Genomic DNA, 26771 nt, shown 5'->3' with positions numbered 1-26771 from the left:
CATTTCCCAATTTAACATTTGCATTTCTTGATTTGCTCCAGCTGCAACCCTGCAAGAACTCCGACTGGAACCAATATGCGTTAAGTGCAAAAATCTGTCAGGTGCGGAGCAGTCCTCACCATAAGTGAGAGCGCGTATGTTCTCCGTTTCCTCTGAAGTACCAAGAACTGGCAGATAGGTGCAAAGCGCTCAGTGTGACCATGCCTTAATGTGTTCAGATATTACCTGTGTAACTTAAAAGTGCACCAACAAAAAGCAGCAGCATTGTTCATAAGCACTAAGGAATTCATGAGCTGCTTAAAGAATGAAACAGACATGGACAAGACCTGTTAACATGAAACTGAAGGATGGAATGGAATCCATAAATTCTTTGCCAATGAGTACAGAATCTATTTTGGATGACTTCAACAATTGGTTTGGGGGGGGGGGGGGGGGGGGGGGGGGAGGAAGGGGGGGGGGGCTTTGGAAAAAATGACAATGATTCCAGAGTGACAATTTCTGCTTACTTCAGATTAGCAGTGCCATTTTTCATCTTCAATCAACAGGCAGTGTGGTACCTAATTTCATGGTAATGTAATAAATATGACCAATAACAAGACAACAGCAACTTCTTTATCAAGCTGTGATATCAGTGCGTAACATGCAAAAGAATCAAATACCTTTACTGAATAGTTTCCCAGCAATCGTTTGAGAATGACTGCATAGTGCAAAAAGATGTGAACCAAACTCTGGGGTTGTTAATTTTTCATGCAAAAACTGAAACTTTTTAAAAAACAAATTCAGCAAGGGCTGCAGCTTTGCTTCATTCACATTAAGATTTTTTTCAGGAACATAGCAGACCTTTGTATTTTCAGATTTGTGCTTTCCCTGAATCCAACACAGATGCAAGAGCAATTCTTTGTGTGGTAAAAGAAAAATTTGGCAAGTCTGTGACAAAGAATTGCAGGAATGAGTCCGAAAATAATCGGCGCATATCAAAGCCACCATCAACATTGAGCAAGTCAAGTTATTAACATCATAGCGCAGTACAATTTTTCTGAAAGTGTAAAACAGTATCAAGCAAATCAGGCATTCTGAAATGGTATTTGAACACAGACTAATGTGACAGAAGAACACAACCTACATCACAGGGAGTTCATCCCTCTGTTTTCACTACCAAACTAGATTTTAATTGAGGCCCATATATGGTGTGTTTTATATTATAACCTACTTCCTATGTATATATGTCACTTCAATGTATTTCAAAGCTCATTGTAGATCTCTCAAAAATGCATTGTTATTGGTACGATTTGTTATAAAATAATGGGAAACATTACATTGGTAGTTTGCTATATAATTTGTGTGTCACCAAAGTATTTCATTTCAAGGCAACGGAACATTGAAAATTCATCAGAAATGATGTGTTGTTGGTATAACTGTTGTAATTAAGTATCTGTTAATAACCTATCACTGATTAAAGTCTTCGGAAGATGGTAAAATACAAAACATGGTCTTACGTCATGGGAAGTTCAGGGCATCATAGTGGGTTGAGGCATCGAAATGAAGAATTACAAATTGATGTATCACCAATTCCAAATATTTTTTATGCACCTTCACATTTTCCAAAAGATTGTGCAACTTATATATTTATTTAATAGAAGTATGTTCTGTAATATTCAATGTTATGTAAAAGTAAGTGTGGTCTCTCTGAAGAAAGAGTCTGATTGGTTTTATCTGCAAGAGAGCTTGCAGTATTTGCAAGGAGTCTGCTCCTCAATAGAAACAGTGATCAAGAAAGAATGACTCCATGGCTTTACTGAAAGTAAGAATGATGAAACACTGTGAAAGACTATTGTAAATTTGTATGGCACTATTTGTAATGGAGCTTTCCTAAATTGGTGCCCTTATTGACTGGAAACAGAACATCTCTTTTGCATTATGTTCGGGGATATTGAGGTTTTTATTTGCAATAATAGGAAAAGTAGATCTTCTGATCACTATACACAGAAGAGGTGCTGAGTTGCAGACAGGCACAATGAAAATATTGCTAAATGTGAAGGCCTTCTTTGGAAATAGAAAACACACACACACACACACACACACACACACACACACACACACACACGGCCATTATTTGCGGATGCTGTGGCCCGAGACAGTGGCATATGAAGCGTTCATGTGCAGAGTGGGAGGAACAGAGACAGGCAGGAGAGAGAGAGTGTGTGTGTGTGTGTGTGTGTGTGTGTGTGTGTGTGTGTGTGTGTGTGTGTGTGTGTGTGTCTCATATGCTGAAGCTCACACTGCAGGAAGATGACAAGGAGCTTGGGTGCACCCTTGTGAAAAGAATTTGCTGGCCTTTGTCTCCAGATAGCTGTATTAAGGATTATAACCACTGTCTTCCCAAATGTGAGTCCAATATGTTAATCACTGCTCTACTTTGGTTGATGATTGTGTTTGAATCACCTGACATTTCAGAAATAAAGGCATGGTGATCTAGCAGCTGCCATGCACATTTAGCCTTCACAAGTATAATAACTTCATCAACTGACATTTAACCTTATTAGAACACAAAATTAACACTGTGGAAGTAACACTAAGTGGTAAAATGTTTGTAGAGGTTTTTAATGTAGTTTTAAGTCTTGCACTAGACAGGATAGCTGAGCAGTAGGCATAGCTGTAGCACTCTGAACTGTTGTCAAGGAAAGAATCTCACAGAGAAATAGTTGTGGTGCCACTTCAGTTAGCTATCTCACCATCTTTGCGTTATCACTTTCAACCATTTTGAAATTTTTATATTCTTTACTATTGTTTATAAAACTGACAACAAATGCTTGCAGTAAGTATAAAGGGTTTCCTGTTTACTATCTTAGTGCTTGAAACTCAACATCGATGGTTTCTGGCAAGACTTCAGTGTTACAATTCTTGTGTCTTGTGTTTGACATCAATAGCTTCTTCACACACTTCTGTTTGTTGTTAGGTGCTGAAAGAATGCAATTATCTGTCTTCCAAGCCACTTGTGGACACACTCTTACAAAAGACCAAGTCTCAATATACAATGTCACATGCAATGTAGGCTGACAGATCTTTTAAAAAAATGATGTTGCTTGGACTAGATCAAGACAAGAAGTACTCTCTACACAGATCAGTTTGGCAGTCACTTTTTACAGTGTCCACTGTAGCTAATACTTTTTTTTTTTTGCTTTCTCTCCTCGTCTTCTATACACCTTCAAACTATATGCCAAGGAACAAGTGGTCCCAAGCACATGGATACACTTACTTGCTGTCTCACCTTGTAGATGTGACGAGTTCAAGATGCAGGTCTCCGTGCTGCTCTACCCTATACAAGCCTCTTCACCTCCGAGTAACTACTGCAACCTACACCCTTCTGAATTTGCTTACTGTATTCATCTCTTGGTCTCCCTCTGTGATTCCTCCCCCCCCCCCCCCCCCCCCCCCCCCCCACCACCACCAAATGCTTCTCTCCAGTATTAAATTAGTGACCCCTTTATGTTTCAAAATTGTCCTATCAATCGATCCCCTCTTCTAGTCAGATTGTGTCACAAATTTCTTTTCTCCCCAGTTCAACTCAGTACCTCCTCACTAATTACGTGAACTATCCATCTAATCTTCAGCATTCTTCTGTAGCCCTACAATTCAAAAGCTTTTATTCTCTTTAGACTAAACTGTTTATTGCCCATATTCCACATCCACACATGGCTACACTTTGTAAAAGTACTTTGAGAAAAGACTTGCAGACACTTACATCTATAAATCTATACTCTTTTTCAGAAACACTTTTCTTGCCATCGTCAGTCTCTATTTCAGCCATGATTAGTTATTTTTCTGCCCAAACAGCAAAACTCATCTACTACTTTCAGTGTCGCATTTCCTAATCTAATTCCCTCAGCAGCACCTGACTTAATTTGACTACATTCCATTATTCTCATTTTGCATTCGTTGATGTTCATCTTATATCATCCTTTCAAGACACTGTCCATTTTGTTCAACTGCTCTTCCAAGCCCTTTGCTGTATTTGACACAATTACAATGTCATTGGCAAACCTCAAAGTTTTTATTTCTTCTCCCTGGACTTCAATTCCTACTCCAAATTTTTCTTTTCTTTTTGCTCAATATACAGATTGAATAACATTGGAGACAGCCTACAACCCTGTCTTGCTCCCTTCTCAATCGCAGCTTGCCTTTCATGCCTCTCTCTTCTTACAACTGCCATCTGGTTTCTGTACAAATTGTAAATAGTCTTTTGCTACCCGTATTTTACCACTGCCACTTTATGAATTTGAAAGAGAGAATTGTAGTCAACACTGTCAAAAGTTTTCTCCAAGTCTACAAATGGTATAAATATAGGTTTGCCTTTTCTTAACCTATCTTCTATGAGAAGTCATGTGGACAGTATTGCCTTGCATTTTCCTACATTTCTCCGAAATCAAAAATGGTCTCTCCAATTCGGCTTCCACCAGCTTTTCCATTCTTCTGCGAAGAATGCGTGTTAGTATTTTGCAACTGTCACTTATTAAACTGACAGTTCGGTAATTTTAACACCTGTCAGCCATTTCTTTGGAATTGGAATTACTACATTATTCTTGGAGTCAGAGTATTTCACCTGTCTCAGACATGTTTCACAACAGATGGAAGAGTTATCATGGCTGGCTCTCCCAAGGCTGTCAGTAGTTCTGATGAAATGTCATCTGCTCCCGGGACTTTGTTTCGACTTAGGTCTTACAGCGTTCTGTCAAATTCTACTTGTTGTATTGTATCTCCCATCTCACCTTCATCTATGTCCACTTCCATTTCTACAATATTGCCCGCAAGCACATCTCCTTTGTATAGATCCTCCATATACTGCTGCTTCTTTTCAGGTTTCCCTTTTTTGCTTAGGACTGATTTTCCATCTGAGCTCTTTGTATTCATACAGCTGCTTCTCTTTTCTCCAAAGGCCTCTTTAATTTCCCTGTACGCAGTCTACCTTTTTTCTGGCGACACACGCTTCTAAATCCTTACATTTGTCCTCTAGCTATTCCTGCTTAGCCATTTTGCATTTCCCGTCAATCTCATTTTTTAAATATTTGTATTTCCTTTCGACTGCTCCATTCATAGCATTTTTATATTTTCTACTGTCATCAATTAAACGCAATATCTTGTGTGTTAACCAAGGGTTCCTATTAGCCCTTGTCTTTTTACGTATTTGATCTGCTGGTGCCTTCAAAGCTACCCATTTGTCTTCTACTGCATTCCTTTCTTCTGTTCTTGCCAATCGTTTCCTAATGCTCCCTCTGAAACTCTCAATAACCTCTGTTTCTCCAGGTCCCATCTCCAGAATTTCCTAGCTTTTTGCAATTTCTTCAGTTTTAATCTACAGTTCATAACCAATAAATTGTGGTTAGAGTCCAACCTGCCCCTCGATATGTCTTACAATGTAAAATCTAGTTCCGTAATCTCTTATCGTTACATAATCAATCTGAAACCTTTTGGTGTCTCCACACTTCTCCCACATTATAGTCTTCTTTCATGATTCTTAAAGCAAGTGCTAGCTATGATTAAATTATGTTCTGTGCAAAATTCTACCAGCTGGCTTCCTCTCTCACTCCCCTAGCCTATTTGTAACACTAATGTATGGAACACGATACCTACTATCTCCAACAAATAGCCTCTTGATCCTCTGCTATCTATTTAGTGCCTATTGTGTTAAATCACCATGAGCAACACTGAATTTTATGAAGCCTGTACACTATATTTTATATAATACATTTAGATTTTTCATAGTATGCCATTTGCATTAAAGGCAGTCAATTTAATGGTTTAGTACATTACTTTTAGCAGATAAATTAATACTGGGTGTACTGTAAGTTTATCATGCATTGATCAGTAACAGATCATCATTAAAATTATTTGAATAAAGTTTTTCACTGAAGCTGTAAGATTATGTGAAAAAACTAAAAATCTAAAAAATAATTCTCTTCACTTACCATCAACTTTTTCATGTGATGCTTTTGACACTCCACCAAAAAGTGGTTGAACAGCACCTGCAAAAAGTATTTCTAATAGCTCAAAATAGGCTTCTCTCTTAATAGAAATAGGAGGGCTTTTATGAACTGCACCGAGACAGAAACAGCCTGACTTACAAAATACAACAAATCAGTAAATTCTGGAAACTTGTGATGTCAAAAATATTTGCTGGGAGCTACTGCAACTTCCATTCAAAATCTCATTCTTAATACTCAGTGTATGGACTATCATTTAATCTGTAAATTTTAATACATTTATCACCTAAACTTCTAAGGACGAATAACTAGATACTGCACCATAAAGAAGAAATAAAGTAAGTTATTAGTACCAGATAATGGTACTTACGGAAGATACAGACATCCAGTTGTGTGTAGAATTGTAGAGGATCGCTAGCACATTCAACACATCACTGTGACTTCCAACAACTTTCAAAAATTTAGTAACTAATGCAAAATTCAAGGAAGCATCTGACTTAACCGAGTGATGTTCTCATGTTTGGGTTTTTTCCTATTCATTTAGAGAGAAGAAGATTCCATGATCAGAGCTAAGCACAACCAGACTGTGGGTGAGGAGAGGAATGGAATGCAATGGAGTGCTTTTGGAATCACGGTTTAAATCTGTCACATAACAGGCAATAAGATGCAGCCTTGCTGTTTTGTGTCTAGAAGAAAACCAGCTATTCATGAATAGCTAAACTTTTTTGTGACACAGGAGTTGGAGGGTTCCTTTAATTGGGAATTTATTGCTCAACACACTTGACCACAAGAAATCACTGCATGCATCCACCTGTGAAGTGGACGTGGAAGTGGACATATGCTCTCAGTGCAGTTCACTAGAGCACATTGTATTTCTAATGGGACAATACAGCTTGTGTCACATAAATCTTACAGTACACTTTAAACACCCATTTCAAACCAAGGCCATGAGTGAGCTTTCAGTTTAAAGGCAGGAAGGATTATCAGTACGGGAATTTTCCACTTAATTGGGACATCCAATAGCAATTGCTATCTTGAGACCTATCACTGATGATCGACTTTGGTTAAGAACATCAGCTCATGGCCACTGCCAATGAACAGTAGCTCCTACAAACAATAATTTATACAATGTAACTGTGCACTGCCTTTTTTTTTAAAGACAACTAAGAGGGTTTTGTTGACTCAGATATGCACAACTATTGCAATATGATCAATTTTCCCACTGTTTCCATTACAAGCAACAGGAAAAACCTGGCACCATGATGTGGAAGGAGGCAAGAAAGGAACACCTGAAGTGGAATGGTATCGCATTACGTTCTCTTCACTGCGTATGCAGAATTTGTCCAATTTCTGATGATGGATTGTATAGGAGGCAGAAGCCCAGGTGCTGAACAATATTGCAGGCACACAGTATCACAGGTTCCGCAAGAAGGTGGGTAAAGTTTGGCCAGTACCACGTAGAGGTAATGGATACCTCACATTTTTAGCCAAGGTTATTTGAGGGCTGCGCATTATCAGGACAGGATTCTTTATTTTATTAGCTTCACATGACTTATTCTTTCATTTCTTGCTCACCTTGAATCTAAGCCTATAGACAGTTTCAGGTTACCAATTAGTGTAGATGTTTTTTGAACTGTGTACATTTGAATTCCATTTCTAGTACATCCACGGAGGTGAATCATATGTTCTTGCTATTTGTTCATGCTGCTTGTTGTATCAATGAAACCAACATAATGAAGTGAACAAAAATTCTGAGTACTGCTAGTTATTACACTACCAAAAAGGATGACACTGAAGAATTAAGTACAACAAATGACCAATCCACATACTAGATAAACAATGAAGAAAGTTGCCTATCTGCCAGACAGAAAAAAGCTAAATCCAGCTTTTAAGTGTTGTTGATATTTATGTTATAATTAACTTATTTGAAAAATGTAGTACAATTACAACTACTATATTGAAATGACTTTTCAATTTTAAACTGTGGTCACAAATTTTGGCAACAATATTATGTTAAGAACATGAAGTAAAACACACACAGGCCTTTTCACCCAGGTTTCAATATGTGCCATTTACATGTACAGAGCCTCTCCATAATATAGGGTGTATCAAAAAGTATCATCCGATTTGTCACATCTATATTACTGAAACTAATAAACATATACACTGAATATTTTTTTTTCAATGAACAGGAAACTCAAAAGGTTTTTTTTATTTTTTTGTTATACCTTTTCATAGGTGTTCAATATGGACCTATCCTACAATATTTCTGATGTGTGGGTACTCATACCGAATAGAAGTAAATGGGGAAATTTAACTTATGCAAATAAGGACAGCATAAATTATCATAGATTTGTCTGACCCACAAGAATGTCGTGGAGATGGTTAAAGAACCAAACTGACTAATGCTTTAAGACAGATGTGAACTGTTCCTTGATTTGGTTGATTGGGGGTAAGGGACAAATCAGCAAGATCATCAGTCCCTCGATCAAGGGTTCTTTCGTATGGAGGTATTAACGTCTACCAGGAATGTGCTTGGATGAGGAAAGTACATAGAAGTTTTAAAAGTGAGGCACTAAAGACAGTACTGATGCCAGAGCTGCAAAAAAAACTATTTACGGGCCTGTTTGGTACACAGGTTGGAGTAGATAGGTGTTCTCCCAGGACTCAGCAATGGTGAGAACACCCCCCTCCCCCTGGGGTTCTGCATGCACATGCAAAGGTGGCAGGCTCTCACACAACTCTCTCACCCAAAACCCACAGACAAAGTGTTAAAAGAGGAAGATCGGACCCACTTAACAGAGTGCTACTCCTAAAACAGAAAATGGAGCAGCAGGAAAAGAGAAAAATCTCTTAAAAACAGAGGAAATTAGCGGGAACAATTTCAAAGCTGAAGACGCTATTGAGGCACAATCCCGGCAACCATAGATCAAGTGGGACATATGAAAAAGAAAATCGCAGTCGGCACTTGATGAGCTGTGGCCAAGGAAGCAAAGCGAGTTAAGATTCTGAATGCAGCTAGTCTTTCAATGACGAATATGGGGCAGCCGAGTTGGCATCTTGTCACAGATGTGTCCCAAAAATCGAGACTGTGCAACAATGTACCAGCTCTGTTTACCCAAGTAGAGGGCTGAATCAGAACGTACCGTGGTACAACGATAAAAATGTACGGCCCATGTTTTTGCAGAAGAAAACTGGAAATCATGGGTAAGGTTAAAAGTAGAGGCTCATCGAATGATGTCTTGAAGCTGGCATTCAGTGAAAGCTATAGTGGAAGCTGTACCAAACGCAAAAGTTGTCGATATACAGAATGGTAGTAAGAAGTGGCTTGACAGAGGTGGGAGAGGGATACCCACCACAGAGCCCTGTGGGACACCACTCTTGGACCTGTGGACTCAGATGAATAAAAATTGGTAGGGAGCATCGGAAGACCCAGCCATGGAGAGTAAGGAAATGTGATGAAGCCAAGCAGTGTAAGATGTATGCAGGTCAAAAAAGGTTGCAATCATAAAGTGTTGGCACTGAGAAAAATCATGTCAGACTGCTGTTTTCAACCTAAACAGATGGTCAGTTGCAGAACGTCCCTCCTGAAAACCACATTGATATGGGGAGATAAGGCTGGTCAGTTGCAGAACATGGTTGAAGACCCTGAGGAGATGGAGCCATGGACTAACAGTCAGGCGATTTATTTTCTGAGTGTGAATGCTATCAGGACCTGAGTCTATACCGTGAGATGATGCAAGCACCTGAAGTAATTCCCAGTCAGTGGATGGTTCATTATATAATTTGCAATGCCAAGGGGCTAAGGAGAGGGGGATGTCTTCAGCTTGTGCTAACGCAATTGGAAGGTAGTTGCACAAGAATAGGGTGTCGATGCTGTCATAAAGTCCGTTGCAAGGTGTTCAGCACAGTTGTCGATCTTTGGTGGCCCAGAAAACTATGGCGCTTGCCCCACACCTGGTATGAAGAGGCATACTTTCCCAGAAAGGAAAGCACTTCAGCATTCCTTCTTATTGTGTCCAATTAGACAGGGACCCTTAGCATGAAGTCACTTAAAAGTTGTATGGTTGGTCTGTGAAGGTTGTCACTTGAAATGTTGTAAGGCTCTTCAGCAACCCTGAACAGCTGTTGCAATGTCTTTTGTCCACCATGGCACCGACCAGCGATGTCGAGGACTTGTAGAATATGGAAAGCAGTTCCAGTGGCAAGAAGGTATACAATTGTCAGTTGGTTCTTTGAAGTACCCAATGTGATAACTGATCTGTCTGGCTGTGGCAAGGAAGTGACAGGATCACCGGAAAGTGGTCACTATCGCAAAGATCGTAATATAGTAACCAATGTAATCAAACAATGAGACTGGGTGAAGAGAGTGTCATGTTGAAAAGGTGCCGTTTGGCAATGAAATGGGTAGGAGCACCATCAGTGAGGATATACACATCACCGGCAGTAAGAAGCTGGTCAATTAGAAGGCCTCTACCAGATGAAGTGGTACTCCTCCACAGGGCCTAGTGCGCACTGATCTCCCAAAGCGGAAAAACAGGGGTGCAGAGAATAGGGATAAACAGCAAAGGTACTATGGACAGTCTGCATCCAAATTCACATAAAATGTGAAGTCTATAGCCATCCGGATATTCTAATTTCCATTCTGCGCTCTTTTTCCTTCATAAATTCGACAATAGTGGGCTTTACATTGAAAACTCATCCCAGGCATGCCTCCATTGACTAATTCCATCAACAACTGTTGGTGGTATACAGCAGAATTAATGCGTTTGATTTCAAAAATTCAATTCAGTTTCTTCATGCCCTCCACACTTGCAAATTTACCATAAAATGCTTCTTGATATTCAGAATAATGAAACCCATCTGACGATCACTGATTTTTTTCTCTTTCACTGTCAAATAAGTTTTAACTCTTTCTGCATGGTGTTGTAATGAGATTTCGTAGCAAATTTGCGTTAAATGTTGATCAAGCTATTGCAGAACAGATACTGAGAATTCTCTACACTCCCCCTGTCATTCACATTAATCTTTAAGGATTTATGATGATAGATCACTGCACTACCTCTTTTTGTGCCAACAGCCACCTGACCTGTCAACATCTGTCATTACAAGAACGTACGGTGAAAGGTAAACAGCACTGACATCACAATTTTGCCCAACTGAAGAGTGATGCCAGTCAAAAAATGCCACACCATAATGCTACATGAAATGTTGTGCTGTACCAAGTACTTCTGGAGAGAAATGAGTAAAGCTGAGATATACCGAGCCTTGGCCTGCACACCAAGCCTGCGTGCCATATGGCACCCAATGGCTGGCCCTGTTGTAGAGGGATGCAAACTGCAGATGAGGAGGAAATAAGGTGTTGCAGTAGTGGCAGGTGACAATAATATCCATAATAATTCCAACAAACAATCAACCACATTAGGAGTGTCCACATTATGCGTGAAGGTGACAATCTCTCTCTCTCTCTCTCTCTCTCTCTCTCTCTCTCTCTCCCTCTCTCTCCACCCCCCCTTCCTCATCCTCCTCCACAGACCATGCTCCCTTCAGCCACTGTCTGGAATCAGTTTCAAGGAAGAGGGGTCCCAAGAGGGAGCTCTGTCAACCAGCAGATGTAGCTGTTCAAGGAGGACACTGGGTGTAGGAACTTATTCCCTACGATGGAGCCACAAGAACCATAAGGGAGAAGAGTGTTGGGAGAAATGATTTCAAAGTTGAGGTTGTGGGAGTGATGGCTGTGACTTTTGCATAACTGGTCATCACAGCAACAGGATGTAGGCATTCATAGTTTTTTATGCCTCAGAATACAACAGGCAGTCAAAGAGATTTACATGCCTGTATTTTCTTTTTTCTTTAAGACTGGGGAAACCAGTGAATATGGAAGATGGAGTTCTGTGCAACTGTCACACAAAGGTGGTTGTGCACTAGGACTACTTTCATGCAGTGAAAATCTGCCATATTTGCCATATTTTGGATCTACCAGGCAGCAGGTTGACATATGACCAAAGAGTGAGCATCAGAAGACATCATTGGTGGCGAGATGTCACAGGTACTCCTCATACCTATACACCATATGACCAAAGAGTGAGCTTCAGAAGACATCATTGGTGGTGGGATGTCACAGTTACTCTTCATAACTATACACGACACTTTTTCTGGCATTACATACTCTTCAAGGGCTAACAAAAAGGCACCTGTATCTGTTCAGTTATCCTTGGGATTTTTTTCCTGACAAAAATTACACTTCGCTGCTCATGATCAGCCTGTAGTTCCTCGTTTGGAGAATTAAGGTATCTGAATTTAGTCCAAGGAATCATCTTCCAAAATCTTGCATGGGGCAATGGTCACCAGTAAGTCTTCCAGATGATCACTTGCCCCACTTGCCCAAATAGCAGTAGACTGTCCACCAGAGCAATTCATTGCATGTGTTTCACAATGACTCAACTTCTCCAAATTTATTTTCAATCTGTTACAAATTAGAGAGAGAGAGAGAGAGAGAGAGAGAGAGAGAGAGAGAGAGAGAAGGTGTTGTCATAGTTAAATTACCCCTTTCAGTTCAAGTACATACCAAGTACTGAATAAATTGTTTACTTCCCAGACATCTGGCTTGTCCCTCTTCCTGTGAGGCAGCCATGGTAGGGAAAGCAGCAGCACTGTAAGTGTCTACATTGAGATGTCTAGACCTGTCTAGTGAGACAGCCACATTGGAACAATTGTATGAAATGTCCACCCTAAATGACACTACTCTGATAAAGGCTCTCACAACAGGTGCCACCCACCCACAGCAAAGATAATCTGGCAAAACTGCGACTGCCGTGAGTCCTGATACCATGGAAAAATGGGCATCTACTCCTTGGCACGCATGGTAGTGCTAGCATCTTTAGTATCTGCTGCGTGATCCCCCTGTTATCAGGGAGCTCAATCAAAAGGGTACACAGTGAACCCACAATGTCCGATCGGCTACCGTGTTGGCTTTCAAGCGTAAATAAGAGGCTACACAGGTACTGTGTGCACGGGACCTTGAGCACTGCATGCCTTAGGCCCTATTTATGAAGTGTTCTTCCCCAGTCGGTCACACACACACACACACACACACACACACACACACACACACACACACACACACACACACACATTCTACGTGGGAAAAATATATCTAAAAACAAAGATGATGTGACTTACCAAACGAAAGTGCTGGCAGGTCGATACACACACAAACAAACAAACACAAACATACACACAAAATTAAAGCTTTCGCAACAAACGGTTGCTTCATCAGGAAAGAGGGATGGAGAGGGAAAGACGAAAGGATGTGGGTTTTAAGGGTGAGGGTAATGAGTCATTCAAATCCCGCGAGCGGAAAGCACGTCCAGGGCCTCGCTGCGATGGAGCACTTCCTTTCACGCCGATCACCTACCACCCTACCTAAAACCTCTTTCCTCATTACCTTAGCCAGCTTCATCCTGACCCACAACTACTTCACTTTCGAAGGCCAGACATACCAACAATTAAAGGGAACAGCCTTGGGTACCAGGATGGCCCACTCGTACGCCAACCTATTCATGGGTCGCTTAGAGGAAGCCTTCTTGGTTACCCAGGCCTGCCAACCCAAAGTTTGTTACAGATTTATTGATGACATTTTCATGATCTGGACTCACAGTGAAGAAGAACTCCAGAATTTCCTCTCCAACCTCAACTCCTTTGGTTCCATCAGTTCACCTGGTCCTACTCCAAATCCCATGCCACTTTCCTTGACACTGACCTCCACCTGTCCAATGGCCAGCTTCACACATCCGTCCACATCAAACCCACCAACAAGCAACAGTACCTCCATTATGACAGCTGCCACTCATTCCACATCAAACGGTCCCTTCCTTACAGCCTAGGTCTTCATGGCAAACGAATCTGCTCCAGTCCGGAATCCCTGAACCATTACACCAACAACCTGACAACAGCTTTCGCATCCCGCAACTACCCTCTTGGCCTGGTACAGAAGCAAATAACCAGAGCCACTTCCTCATCTCCTCAAACCCAGAACCTCCCACAGAAGAACCCCAAAAGTGCCCCACTTGTGGCAGGATACTTTGCGGGACTGTATCAGACTCAATGTGGCTCTCCAGCAGGAATATGACTTCCTCAAATCCTGCCCTGAAATGAGATCCATCCTTCATGAAATCCTCCCCACTCCACCAAGAGTGTCTTTCCGCCATCCACCTAACCTTCGTAACCTCTTAGTTCATTCCTATGAAATCCCCAAACCACGTTCCCTACCCGTTGGCTCCTACCCTTGTAACTGCCCCCAGTGTAAAACCTGTCCCATGCACCTTCCCACCACCACCTACTCCAGTCCTGCAACCCAGGAGGTGTACACGATCAACGACAGAGCCACGTGTGAAAGCAGCCACGTGATTTACCAACTGACCTGCCTACACTGTGAAGCCTTCTATGTGGGAATGACCAGCAACAAACTGTCCATTCGCATGAATGGACATAGGTAGACAGTGTTTGTTGGTAACGAGGATCACCCTGTGGCTAAACATGCCTTGGTGCATGGCCAGCACATCTTGGCACAGTGTTACACCGTCCGGGTTATCTGGATATTTCCCACTAACACCAACCTGTCAGAACTCCGGAGATGGGAACTTGCCCTTCAGTATATCCTCTCTTCTCGTTACCCGCCAGGCCTCTTTCAACAACATCTTTGCCTCTGTACTTCCGCCTCGACTGACATCTCTGCCCAAACTCTTTGCCTTTACAAATGTCTGCTTGTGTCTGTGTATGTGTATGTGCAGGTGCAGGTGTGTGTGTGTGTGTGTGTGTGTGTGTGTGTGTGTGTGTGTGTGTGTGTCTCCTATCTTTCCTGATGAAGCAACCGTTTGTTGCGAAAGCTTGAATTTTGTGTGTATGTTTGTTTGTGTGTGTGTCTATCGACCTGCCAGCGCTTTCGTTTGGTAAGTCACATCATCTTTGTTTATATGTGTGCAAGGAAATAATAATAATAATAATAATAATAATTGGAAAATGAAGGTCCAACCCAGAAGTGTACTAAATATTACTTCAGCCAAAAGGTGATGTCTACTAATGGAAATGAGTAAGAAAACTACTGTTAGAAATGAGAGCTTGCAGCACAGCTTCATTGTGCACATACCAATGAAAGAGTCTTGAGCCCCCTGATGGGACTATCCCTTTAATGCCTTCTAACGAAGTTTCGTAAACCAGATTAAGTGATGAATCTAGGAGTATTTATTTATTTATTGTTCCGTGGGACCAAATTAAGGAGAAGTCTCCATGGTCATAGAACGAGTCAATACATGAAATTATAACACGATATTAGAAGCAGATAAAATGAAATATAAAAAACATATTCAGGTGACAAGTCGTAAGTTTAAATAAAGAAAATCAACAATGTAACACTGGAATTTGCTTAATTTTTTAGCTCTTCCAGGAGTTCTCGACAGAATAGAAGGAGTGAGCCATGAGGAAACTCTTCTTTTCAGACTTAAAAGCGTTTGGGCTACTGCTAAGATTTTTGAGTTCTTGTGGTAGCTTATTGAAAATGGATGCACAGAATACTGCACTCCTTTCTGCACAAGAGTCAAGGAAGTGCATTCCACAAGCAGATTGGATTTCTGCCTAGTATTAACTGAGTGAAAGCTGCTAACTCTTGGGAATAGGCTAATATTGCTAACAACAAGCGACATTGAAGAAAATATATACTGTGAGGGCAATGTCAGAATTCCCAGACTATTGAATAGGGGTCGACAAGAGGTTCTCGAACTTACACCACATATAGCTTGAACAGCCCGTTTTTGAGCCAAAAATACCCTTTTTGAATCAGAAGAATTACCCCAAAAAATAATACCATACGACATAAGCGTATGAAAATATGCGAAGTAGACTACTTTTCGTGTTGAAGTGTCACTTATTTCAGATACTGTTCTAATGGTAAATAAAGCAGCATTTAGCTTCTGAACAAGATCCTGGACATGGGCTTTCCACAACAGCTTACTATCTATCCAAACGCCTAGGAACTTGAACTGTTTCATCTCTCTTATAATATGCCTATTCTGTCTGATCAAAATGTCGGTTCTTGTTGAATTGCGAGTTAGAAACTGTAAAAACTGAGTCTTACTGTGATTTAGCATCAAATTATTTTCCACAAGCCACGAACTTATTTCATGAACTACATTATTTGTTACTGTTTCAATATTACACACAAGATCCTTCACTATCAAGTTGGTGTCATCAGCAAACAGAAATATTTTTGAATCACCTGTAATACTAGAAGGCACATCATTTATATAAATAAGAAACAGCAGTGGCCCCAGCACCAACTCTTGGGGAACGCCCCAGTTAACAGTGCCCCATTGAGACTGAACATCACTACCACTCTCAATATTACGGAGAATTACCCTCTGCTTTCTGTTCTTAAAGTAAGAGGCGAACCAATTGTAAGCTACTCCCCTTACTCCATAATGGTCCAACTTCTGCAGTAATATTTTGTGGTCAACACAGTCAAAAGCCTTCGTTAAATCAAAGAAAACACCTAGCGTTACAGATATGGCTAAGTATTGGGCTAACATACATAGAACAATATTTCAGTATTCCGGTAGATACCCCGTCATATCCATGAGAGTTCTTGGTCTTTAGTGATTTAATTATTAACTCAATCTCCCTCTTGTTAGTATCATGGAGAAGCATTTCAGGTAAGTCTCGGAACACTTTTTTCTAAGAGCGCTGTATGATTCCTTGTTGGGACTAGGTTTCTATTTAGTTCACCTGCTATATTCAGAAAGTGATTATTTAATACTGTACATATATGTGACTTATCAGTAACACGGACATTCCCACTACGCACTGATTCTATATCCTCGATCTGTCTCTGCAGACCAGCCACTACTATGATCCTCCACACAAAACTACCTTAGGGACCCTTTAATACAAGATAAAATGAATTACAGTGCACACAGGAGGGTTCAAACAATTGTTCTTCACACACTCCATCCATCCATGAATGGAAGGGGGAAAAGCCCTAGTAAGAAGTGCAACAGCAATGCACCTCAACTGTTTAAGAGCGCAGATATAGATAAACTGCTATAGTTAACTGGACTGAACATCAGTCTTCAGTCATCTAATAGAGCAACACATTACAAAATTAAAAGGAGACAGAATGGCTGGTCAACACTACTTTCAGAAGACGAAATCCTACTAAGGAGACATAATGACTGGTCAACATTTAACTTTCAGAAGGCGAAATCCTAGAATTGCCAATCAGCACTTTGAACATTTAGTTCCTTCTTCAGACAGGAACGAGATAAGTGGGGAAATATTAGGAAGGATGGGAGTGTCACCCAGACCCCAGAATGAGAGGAACCGATCTCTTATGTGTAATAGGTTGAATTTACTTAGGCTTTCTGTCAACTGATCGTCCCTGTACTAAATGACATTTCTCTGCATATTTTATTTCATTCTGCTATGGTCTACTGGTGTTACATTGTTACTATAGATAACACTATCCAGTAGATCATTGTTAATGTAGCTTCAAGATGACACCAAGTGAGTGTTGCAGTCCCACTACTGTTTACAGCTGTCAATTTTGTTCTGAGACTATGATTTAAGAAACTTGGAGAAATGAATTCCGTGTATTGGTCCCCTCGGATACCAATACGATCCAGATCCCTGCAATGTAAATACTTCTTTGCTACCAATCCCCCAACCAAAGCCCACCTAATCCCAACACTGAACCTTCACTATCCCAGTTCACACCACCAGCCAACTGTGATCCTCTAGAACCTCCCACTTAGCCATCCTGTGATCAAACGGCAACACTTGGCAAATGTATTCAATGATGGTGGATTGTGTTAAGACGGTGTAAGATGGACGGGCATGAAGAGGAACAAATGAAACACTCAGTCTAATTTCGAACGAACAAGGGATCGGTACAAATGGAAGAGGTTGGTCCAATCAAACACGAGCCCTGGAAACTTTGCAGTCTCAGCGAACGGAAGAGCAACAAGCCCAAGATATAAAGATGGTGCAAGAAACGCATTACGCAGCCAGAAATTCACACAGTTTTGTCAGTGGAAATGTGAAAGCCATTGTCAGTGCTCCACGAGTAAAGATGATTGAGACATCACTGATGATGCCACCAAGCAGACAAGTCCGTGAAGAACTGCAGTAGATCATAAAATCGTCAACGAAAAGGGTGGCTGAGATGCCCAGTGGGAGACAGACCATAATAGGGTTAATTAATATAGAACATTGAAGCACTCCACTCTGCTGGATAAAGGTATCCAACTAGGTCAAACCCACATGTTCCTTGAAAACTCAGTCTTTTTAAAATTCCTTAAGGAAACAGTGCAGGCAGCCTTGGAAGCCCCATGTATAGAGTACGCAGAATACCGGTCCTCCACCAGGTGTCTTTAGTTTTCTCCAAATGAAGAAAGACTGCCACAGTCTGGTATTTCCACAGGAAACCATTCATGATGTGGATTGACACTGTGACAAGATGGTCAACTGCAGAATGGCTTGTACGAAATCCACACTGTGCAGTGGTTGGTAGAATGCAAGACTTGAGCCACCATAATACCAGCCAGGCAAGAATCATTCATTCCATCATCTTGCGAACACTGCTGGTGAGAGAAATGGAACAGTAGCAAGAATAAAGGTGTTTGTCTTTACCGAGCTTAGGTATGGGTATAACAGTGCCTTCACGCCAACGTCTGGGAACGTGCCATCTGCCCAAGTGTCATAGTACGTATGAAGGAGAAACTGCTTGCATGTAAGAGAAAGGTGCTGCAACATCTGAATGTGAACATGTCCAGCCCTGGGGCGGAAGATCAGGATGAGGTAAGAGCATGGTCAAGCTCCCTCACAATGCCACCTGGCATTGTAGCATTTGTGATTCTGAGAGGAGAAGAATATCACCCAAGCCTCCTCCACTTGTTTCTGAGGGAGGAAGCCGAGGTGGTAGTGGGTGGAGCTCAAAATCTCCGCGAAATAGTGGCCCAAGGTGTTGAAGGCAGCAACAGATGCCACAATATCATCATCTGCTATGCTCAGGCTCGAAACGGGGGAATGAATCCTAAGCCAAGAGAGTCAATGGAGGTTGACCTCACATGACGAAAGAGGAAGTGAAACTGTTACAAGAACAAGTAAATGAAATCCAGTTCGTGTTTTTGCTATTCTGAAGAATGAGGCAACACCGCACATGCAATTGATTATAACAAATACAGTTTGGCGTTGTAGGATGACAGTTAAAAATTCGGAGAGCATGTATTCGTGTGTGAATTGCATCGCAGCAGGCCTCAGTCCACCAGGGGACCAGAGCATAGCATACAGAAGAAGTACGAGATATAGAACATTCAGCAATGGTAAGGATAACATTCGTAAGGTACTTTACTTGGTCATCACAACTCGGGAAATGTGCGTTGAAGGTAACCCGGGACAAGTGAAGCCTCCAGTAAACCTTGGAAAGCTGCCAATTGGGTTCACACATGGGTGCTGTGGGAGTCAGCACTTTAGTATTTGTCAGAGAGAACAGGCCACTAGAGATGACGGGCAAGGTGGACAGTGCAGAATGAGAGGTCCAAATGGACCACTCTTGGGATGAGGCTGCACTGCCATTGCAACTGATACAGCAGTGAGGAGGTGGGCAACCACCCTCATGAGCACCTCTACCACAAGATAGCGCATGGGAAACTGTCACTTTAGTATTTGTCAGAGAGAACAGGCCACTAGAGATGACGGGCAAGGTGGACAGTGCAGAATGAGAGGTCCAAATGGACCACTCTTGGGATGAGGCTGCACTGCCATTGCAACTGATACAGCAGTGAGGAGGTGGGCAACCACCCTCATGAGCACCTCTACCACAAGTAACACATTTCACTGTGTTTTGCATGTGAGTATGGTTACAACACTGCCACTGCTAACAATGCATTGGGTTTTGAATGTACGGTCGGATCTTGATGACTTCACAGCCTGCCTTAATCTTCAATGGAAGCACTACTTGATCAAATGTGAGAAAATGAGTGCGTGCAGGCACTAAGTTTGCATCAACCTTTGTTATCACCTGATGGACCGCAGTGTCCCACTGAACATAGATACATTGGGATTTCTCCCTCGGTCGGATCATCATGCAGCTAAGTGTAAATAACACCACGCAAAGAATTCAGCATATGATGGGCCTCGGCACAAACAGGATACCTGTACAGGAGTGAATCTGGAAGCAGTTGTTTGGCATGATAATCACAACTGGTCTCCAGAAGCAATGTCCCATTACATAAGCAAGGGCACATCATCACACGGCCTGCAATTGCATCGACACCTTTCTGAATAACAAATGGATTAAGTGTAGGAAAAGACTGACCTCTTTCGGTTCGTGACACCATGAGGAACACAGGTGTAGCTGGGAGAGTTGTTGAATCTTTAGTATCAAGTCATTTACGTTTATGAGAAAGACTGAGAGAAAGATGACTGGCTCACTGCAAAAATATCATTGCCAGGATCTCCGATGATGCACTCCTTCTGACTAGGGGCCACTCAAAGAGACGGGCTCACCCTAAGGTCACACCTACCAAATGCCAAAGAGAGGGACCAATTGGCAATTGAGAAGGTAACAGCTCTGGCAATCATCCCTCCCTGGGCCTAGCCTGTACCAAGGGGAACATGTGAACCCTAGCAGTTGACCCGGGGCTGGTAATTACGTATTACCCAGTCATCTGTTACACGACAAACGTATGGGCCAGCCTACAAGAGCACACAGGGAGGAAGAAGAGAGACCTCAAATGTCAAAGTGCAGAAGGGAAAGTAGATGGAGAACAAAGAAAGAAGGAAAATCAGATGAGAGACTGTTCAGATGCACGGCTACTGAAACTGCAGATTGTATTCCCGAAAATACCTAAGACATGTGCCACAAGCGAGGGGGAAAAACAATAGCAGGAGGATCGACATGCAGCACGGAAAGGAAGGAGGTGCTGCACAGGCTGGGGGACCGTGGCAGCCAAACACAAACCCACAGAAGAGTGAAGAGCCCCCTGGGGGAATTGTTGAGACTGACGAAAGTGGTAGGAAAAGGAGTGAAGGAGACAGTTCCACTGGGAACGGAATAAAGAGAAGAAGAAAATGAAAGAGGATGAGAACCAATAACGATCAGTGAAGGGGTCTATAACAATGACATAGATCTGTGTGTGTGTGTGTGTGTGTGTGTGTGTGTGTGTGTGTGTGTGTGTGTGTGTAAGGAACATATGTGACAGTAACAGTACGAGATAGCAAGATGGAGTCAGTGACAGTGGTTGTGAGATAGGAGATAGTGACATTTAGAGAGACTCAAAAAAGAGTTAATGACAACGAGTTGTGCAGAATCAGTGAGAGAGAATGGGCAAGTGTAATGGATGGGCATGAATGACTTACAGCAATGGGCTAGTAGGTGCACGTGAGTTACTGATACGAGAGATGTGAAATGCTTATTAAAAAGAGGATGAATATATTCGCATGCCAAATTTTTGGTAATATTTTTATAATGGTGCTGAAGAAGGTACAATGAGGCAATCATTACCCCACTTTTCAGTCATAGTCTTAAAAAAGGAGAATATTAGGCATACTTGCACTCCAATAGGAGCATTTTTCAGCTGGTTCCAACGAATACTGTCCATCACATCTCAGCAAAATTTTGTTTACAAATTGCTTGCCAGGAAATTTAAGGCACCAACTGACAATTTTTTAGATTTGGTCAATTATAATTATTTTCACACACACACACATGAGAGCGAGGTATGGGGGGAGAGAGAGGGGGGAGAAGGGAGGGTGGTAGGGAGGAGGGTGGTAGGAGGGGTGGAGCGGGGGAGGGAGAGGGGGAGGGGGAGGGCGAGCGGGGGAGGGGGAGGGCGAGCGGGGGAGGGCGAGCGGGGGAGGGCGAGGGAGAGGGGGATGGGGAGGGAGAGGGGGAGGGAGAGGGGGATGGGGAGGGAGAGGGGGAGGGGGAGGGAGAGGGGGAGGGAGAGGGGGAGGGAGAGGGGGAGGGAGAGGGGGAGGGAGAGGGGGAGGGAGAGGGGGAGGGAGAGGGGGAGGGAGAGGGGGAGGGAGAGGGGGAGGGGGAGGGAGAGGGGGAGGGAGAGGGGGAGGGAGAGGGGGAGGGAGAGGGGGAGGGGGAGGGAGAGGGGGAGGGAGAGGGGGAGGGAGAGGGAGAGGGGGAGGGGGAGGGGGAGGGGGAGGGGGAGGGGGAGGGAGAGGGGGAGGGGGAGGGAGAGGGGGAGGGGGAGGGGGAGGGGGAGGGGGAGGGAGAGGGGGAGGGGGAGGGGGAGGGGGAGGGGGAGGGGGAGGGGGAGGGGGAGGGGGAGGGAGAGGGGGAGGGAGAGGGGGAGGGAGAGGGGGAGGGAGAGGGGGAGGGAGAGGGGGAGGGAGAGGGGGAGGGAGAGGGGGAGGGGGAGGGAGAGGGGGAGGGAGAGGGGGAGGGAGAGGGGGAGGGAGAGGGGGAGGGAGAGGGGGAGGGAGAGGGGGAGGGAGAGGGGGAGGGAGAGGGGGAGGGAGAGGGGGAGGGAGAGGGGGAGGGAGAGGGGGAGGGAGAGGGGGAGGGAGAGGGGGAGGGAGAGGGGGAGGGAGAGGGAGAGGGGGAGGGAGAGGGGGAGGGAGAGGGGGAGGGAGAGGGGGAGGGAGAGGGGGAGGGAGAGGGGGAGGGAGAGGGGGAGGGAGAGGGGGAGGGAGAGGGGGAGGGAGAGGGGGAGGGAGAGGGGGAGGGAGAGGGGGAGGGAGAGGGGGAGGGAGAAACTGGCTATTTGTTGCTCCAGTTGTCTACCAGCTTGTCCAGCACATTCAGCAGCAGCAAACCGCATCTGTGATACCATTTCTGCGTGTAAATGCCGTGAGAGTGGAACAGCATTCACGAAGCTTCTCTACTGTTTGACTGACCACCAGATCAGGGTCACCTTTCTTTTCCCCCTCACACGTTTCTCTGTGACACAAATGTGGCCTCTTCCACTATGTCAGCACTGAGAAGCTGGTTATCCCCTCGGATATCCCCAACTGATGTACTTGTAGTGACAGCTGTATTTACCAAGCCAGACACAATGTGGGCTAGGTATTAATGTGAGAGTTCTCCAACACACCAGCAACTGCAACAGTAGAGCATGCTGAGCATAAGAGGCCACACCGAGGGACGGTGCACTGGAAGATGCCACGAAAACATTCACTTTGCTCGCCAATGATGCCAGCAGCATCAAAGTCTAACAAATGTAAACCAATGGCAATAAAGATGTTCTTTTACATACGAAACTATCTTCTGCTCCACTTGCATCCACCTATGGGCACCACCCACTCCCGCCTACCCCAGTGGATTGCATCCAGTTACATTGTTGTGCAGCAGGGGCATCCTAACCAACAATATGAGCGAGTGCTGATTTTAGGTTCTTTTTGAAGCTGTATGTTTGTTTCCCTGTCCTTTCTTCTTTGTTTTTATTTTATTTCGAGTACATTGATAATTGTAATGGCAGTAATTGTAGTGCATTTAAAATTAGTTGTGACATTTGACTGACCTGAGGGGGACTTGACGCCGTTGCCCAGGTAACACCAAGGGTGAGCCGGCTTTCCCTACTACGCCACCAGTGGTTCGGGTGCTAAAGCATCCCTGTTGCCACACCACGAGTAAACAGTACCTAGTAGTGTCACACATTAGATGCATCAACGTTCTTCAGCTCTTGTAAAATTGTATTTCCTGGCATTGAAGTGTTCTGTAGTCATCAAGTATTGTGAGCAAGTGTTTTTCTTAGCACTGCAGTAACAACAACAACAGTGCAGTGCATCTGAATACAAGATCTGCAATAAAAGTGTCACCCAAGAACATTTTCACCAGCTGGGAAGATAAAATTCTGCTGCGAAATATTCATCAGAATTAGACAATAGTAACGGACAAAACGCTACACCAATCTGTTGTTACGCTAAAGCTCTAACAATGCAGTGGAGGCAAGTGGATATTTTGTTCTGGGTACAAAGAAATGTTCCATGAAATGAACATTAATCTAGCATGTATAAGGTGAAGTTAATGGGACTTTTAGTGCTGCACAAACCAAAACTTCACACTACCAGGTCGACGAACTGGCTAATGGTGAAAGGCATAGTTTCATCAGGTTGCCTTCGTATCATGCTCATTTAAATCTGACAGAGTAATGTGGCAAATATACAGCAAGAATTTTACATTCAGTAATTCTGAAATGCTGACAAAAGAAGCCACTGCAAATGTTACACGGCAGAACTAGTCTCAAGTTGTCAGTCATAGCAAGAGGATAGTTGAGGAGCCATTGATTCATGAAGAACTGTGACAAGTTTTAAGGAATACGTAAATTCTCTTGCTGCCATGTTAAAATCTGTTTCTTTTGTCAAAACACAGCTGAGTTTAAAAACATTCATCTCACTAATTTTCTAATTCAGTTGAAATTGCAATAGAATCCTGAAATGCAGTATTATTAAAGTACCAACTGAGTGCATGTCGGGTCAGTAGTTCACGAAACAGTCCATTCTCAGGATAAAAATAAACATGTAGCTTCTTCTCTTATATTGTTACAGAGCCCAAAAGGAATTCTCGTTTCACCAGCTATCAATGGTCCTGAATAATTACACTATTTCACAGTAAAAATCTATAGTAACTTGAATATCATGGTAGATATGGAAGTTTGGCATATTAATCACACAGCAAAATACCAGGTGTACCGGTATGAAAGAGTGTTAAGATACAAATGTGTCGATAGGAAACATTTGTTGTGAACAAGCCTTAATTTTTGTTTGTTTGTTTGTTTGTTTGGTATGACATCTGTCAAAGATATTTAGCATACATCAAGTCATGTAACAAACAACATCACATGTTTACCATCGTGTTAACAATGTCGAATTTTGTACCAGAAAGTGATGATTTGCGGAAAGCATTAATTTTTTGTTTTCATTTGAAAATAAGTTCTGTAGAGTCGCATCGAATGCTTGTCGAGGCATATGGTGATCATGCTCTATCAGAAGCAACATGCAAAAGATGGTTTCAATGGTTCAGAAATAATAATTTTGATGTAAGAAATGAAGAATGTGGAAGACCACCAAAAAAGTTCGAAGATGCCGAAGTGCAAGCAATATTGGATGAAGATGATACTTTTGAGTCAGAAGCAAATGGCAGCAATGCTAAATGTTGCACAAAAAACAATTTCTGACCGTTTGAAAGCTATGGGAAAGATCCAAAAGTGTCAAAAACGGGTGCCACATGAACTGAATGAAAGACAGATGTAAAACCGAAAAACCATTTGTCAAATTTTGCTTCAAAGATATGAAAGAAAATCAATTTTGCGTCGAAATGTTACTGGCGATGAAAAATGGATTTATTTTAAGAATCCTAAACGGGAAAAATCATGGGTTAATCCGGAACAACCATCAACATTGACTGCAAAACCAGATCGATTCGGCAAGAAGACAATGCTCTGTGTTTGGTGGGATCAGAAAGGTGTGGTGTATCATGAGCTTCTAAAACCCGGTGAAACTGTGAATACTAATCACTACAGACAACGAATGATCAATTTGAACAATGCACTGGTCGGAAAAAAGACAAGAATGGGCCAGAAGACATGCCAAAATAATTTTTTTTACATGACAATGCACCTGCACGCATAGCAAAACTGGTTCAGGATACAATGAAAACACTTGGCTCGGAGCTGCTACCCCACCCGCCGTACTCATCTGACTTGGCCCCTTCCGACTACCATTTGTTTTCATCAATGGGACACGCATTGGCTGAGGAACACTTCGATTCCTAAGAAGAAGTCGAAAATTGGGTGTGATTGGTTTGCTTCAAAAGACGAACATTTTGATTGGCGTGCTGTCCACAAATTGCCAGAAAGGTGGTCAAAATATATAGAAAGCAATGGTCAGTGCTTTGAATAAAATGTTTTTACTTTTCAATTCAAAATTAGTGTTTCATTTTCACAAAAAAACGCTCATTTCATACTGGTAACCTAGTACTCTCGTCTTTGCGCACTATCATTTGCCAAAATCTTGTTTCAATATCGCAAACCAATTGTGACATACGAGAAATTTAGGAATATTTCTTTCTAGTTTTTTCACTGATGCAAGAGTTTGTGACTGAGCGCTTTACATACAATCTATACGCAGCAACATGTAACCTAACACACATCAAGCACAATTTTTTTCCTGCATTTCTTGCAATAGTATACCTACTATTGAAATGACCGTTAACGAAATAATAGGTGGTTCATCAGGATGCTAACGAATTGTACGGAATTCCCAAAGAGCCTCAAATCAAGGAGTAGAAACTGTGACAAGACTAGCTGATATTTATGAGGTCACCAAATAAAGGAAAAAGAAGGTAATATTTAAAACAGATATAAAATGCTATAGATGTGGTTGTACAGGTCACATGCACTTCAATTGCACGGAGTAACAGTGTCAGCCCTGTTAATGTTTTGCATGTTCTGAACAGAATTTTACATACAGATGTTTGCAAAGGCAGAGAAGATGGTCACAGGATGGAACTCATACCCGGTCTTTAAATTGCGGATTCCATGAGGGGGGGCAGTGTGTCCACTAAACAATGCTTCCAGCTAGGGTAAGCACAGGTCACCTCTGCAGTGGACATTTCTTTGCCCAGTTATGTGAAAGGGTAGTTGTGTAAATTCTTATTAGATACTGGATCTCTAGTATATGTGGCAAATAGGAATATACTGGATAAAATCAAACAATGGGAGATTCAGGATGGAATAACAACAATATTATGAAAAGGAAAGATTGCTAGTTATCATACAATAGAAG

General features: G+C 42.5%; 1 protein-coding gene across 1 annotated transcript in view; it reads right to left on the bottom strand.

The window, feature by feature from the left end:
• LOC124776581 (E3 SUMO-protein ligase RanBP2) overlaps positions 1 to 26771 on the bottom strand; it is a 313159-nt gene that overhangs the window by 53519 nt on the left and 232869 nt on the right. Inside the window, exon 25 of the mRNA XM_047251632.1 lies at positions 5964 to 6020. Coding sequence (XP_047107588.1) covers positions 5964 to 6020 — 57 coding nt within the window. The remainder of the gene's footprint in view (positions 1 to 5963; positions 6021 to 26771) is intronic.

The sequence above is a fragment of the Schistocerca piceifrons genome, chromosome 2, assembly GCF_021461385.2.
Source record: "Schistocerca piceifrons isolate TAMUIC-IGC-003096 chromosome 2, iqSchPice1.1, whole genome shotgun sequence".
NCBI classification, from domain to species: Eukaryota; Metazoa; Arthropoda; class Insecta; order Orthoptera; family Acrididae; genus Schistocerca; species Schistocerca piceifrons.
Note: the sequence above shows the minus strand (reverse complement) of the source record. Positions and strands in the feature narration are given on the sequence as shown.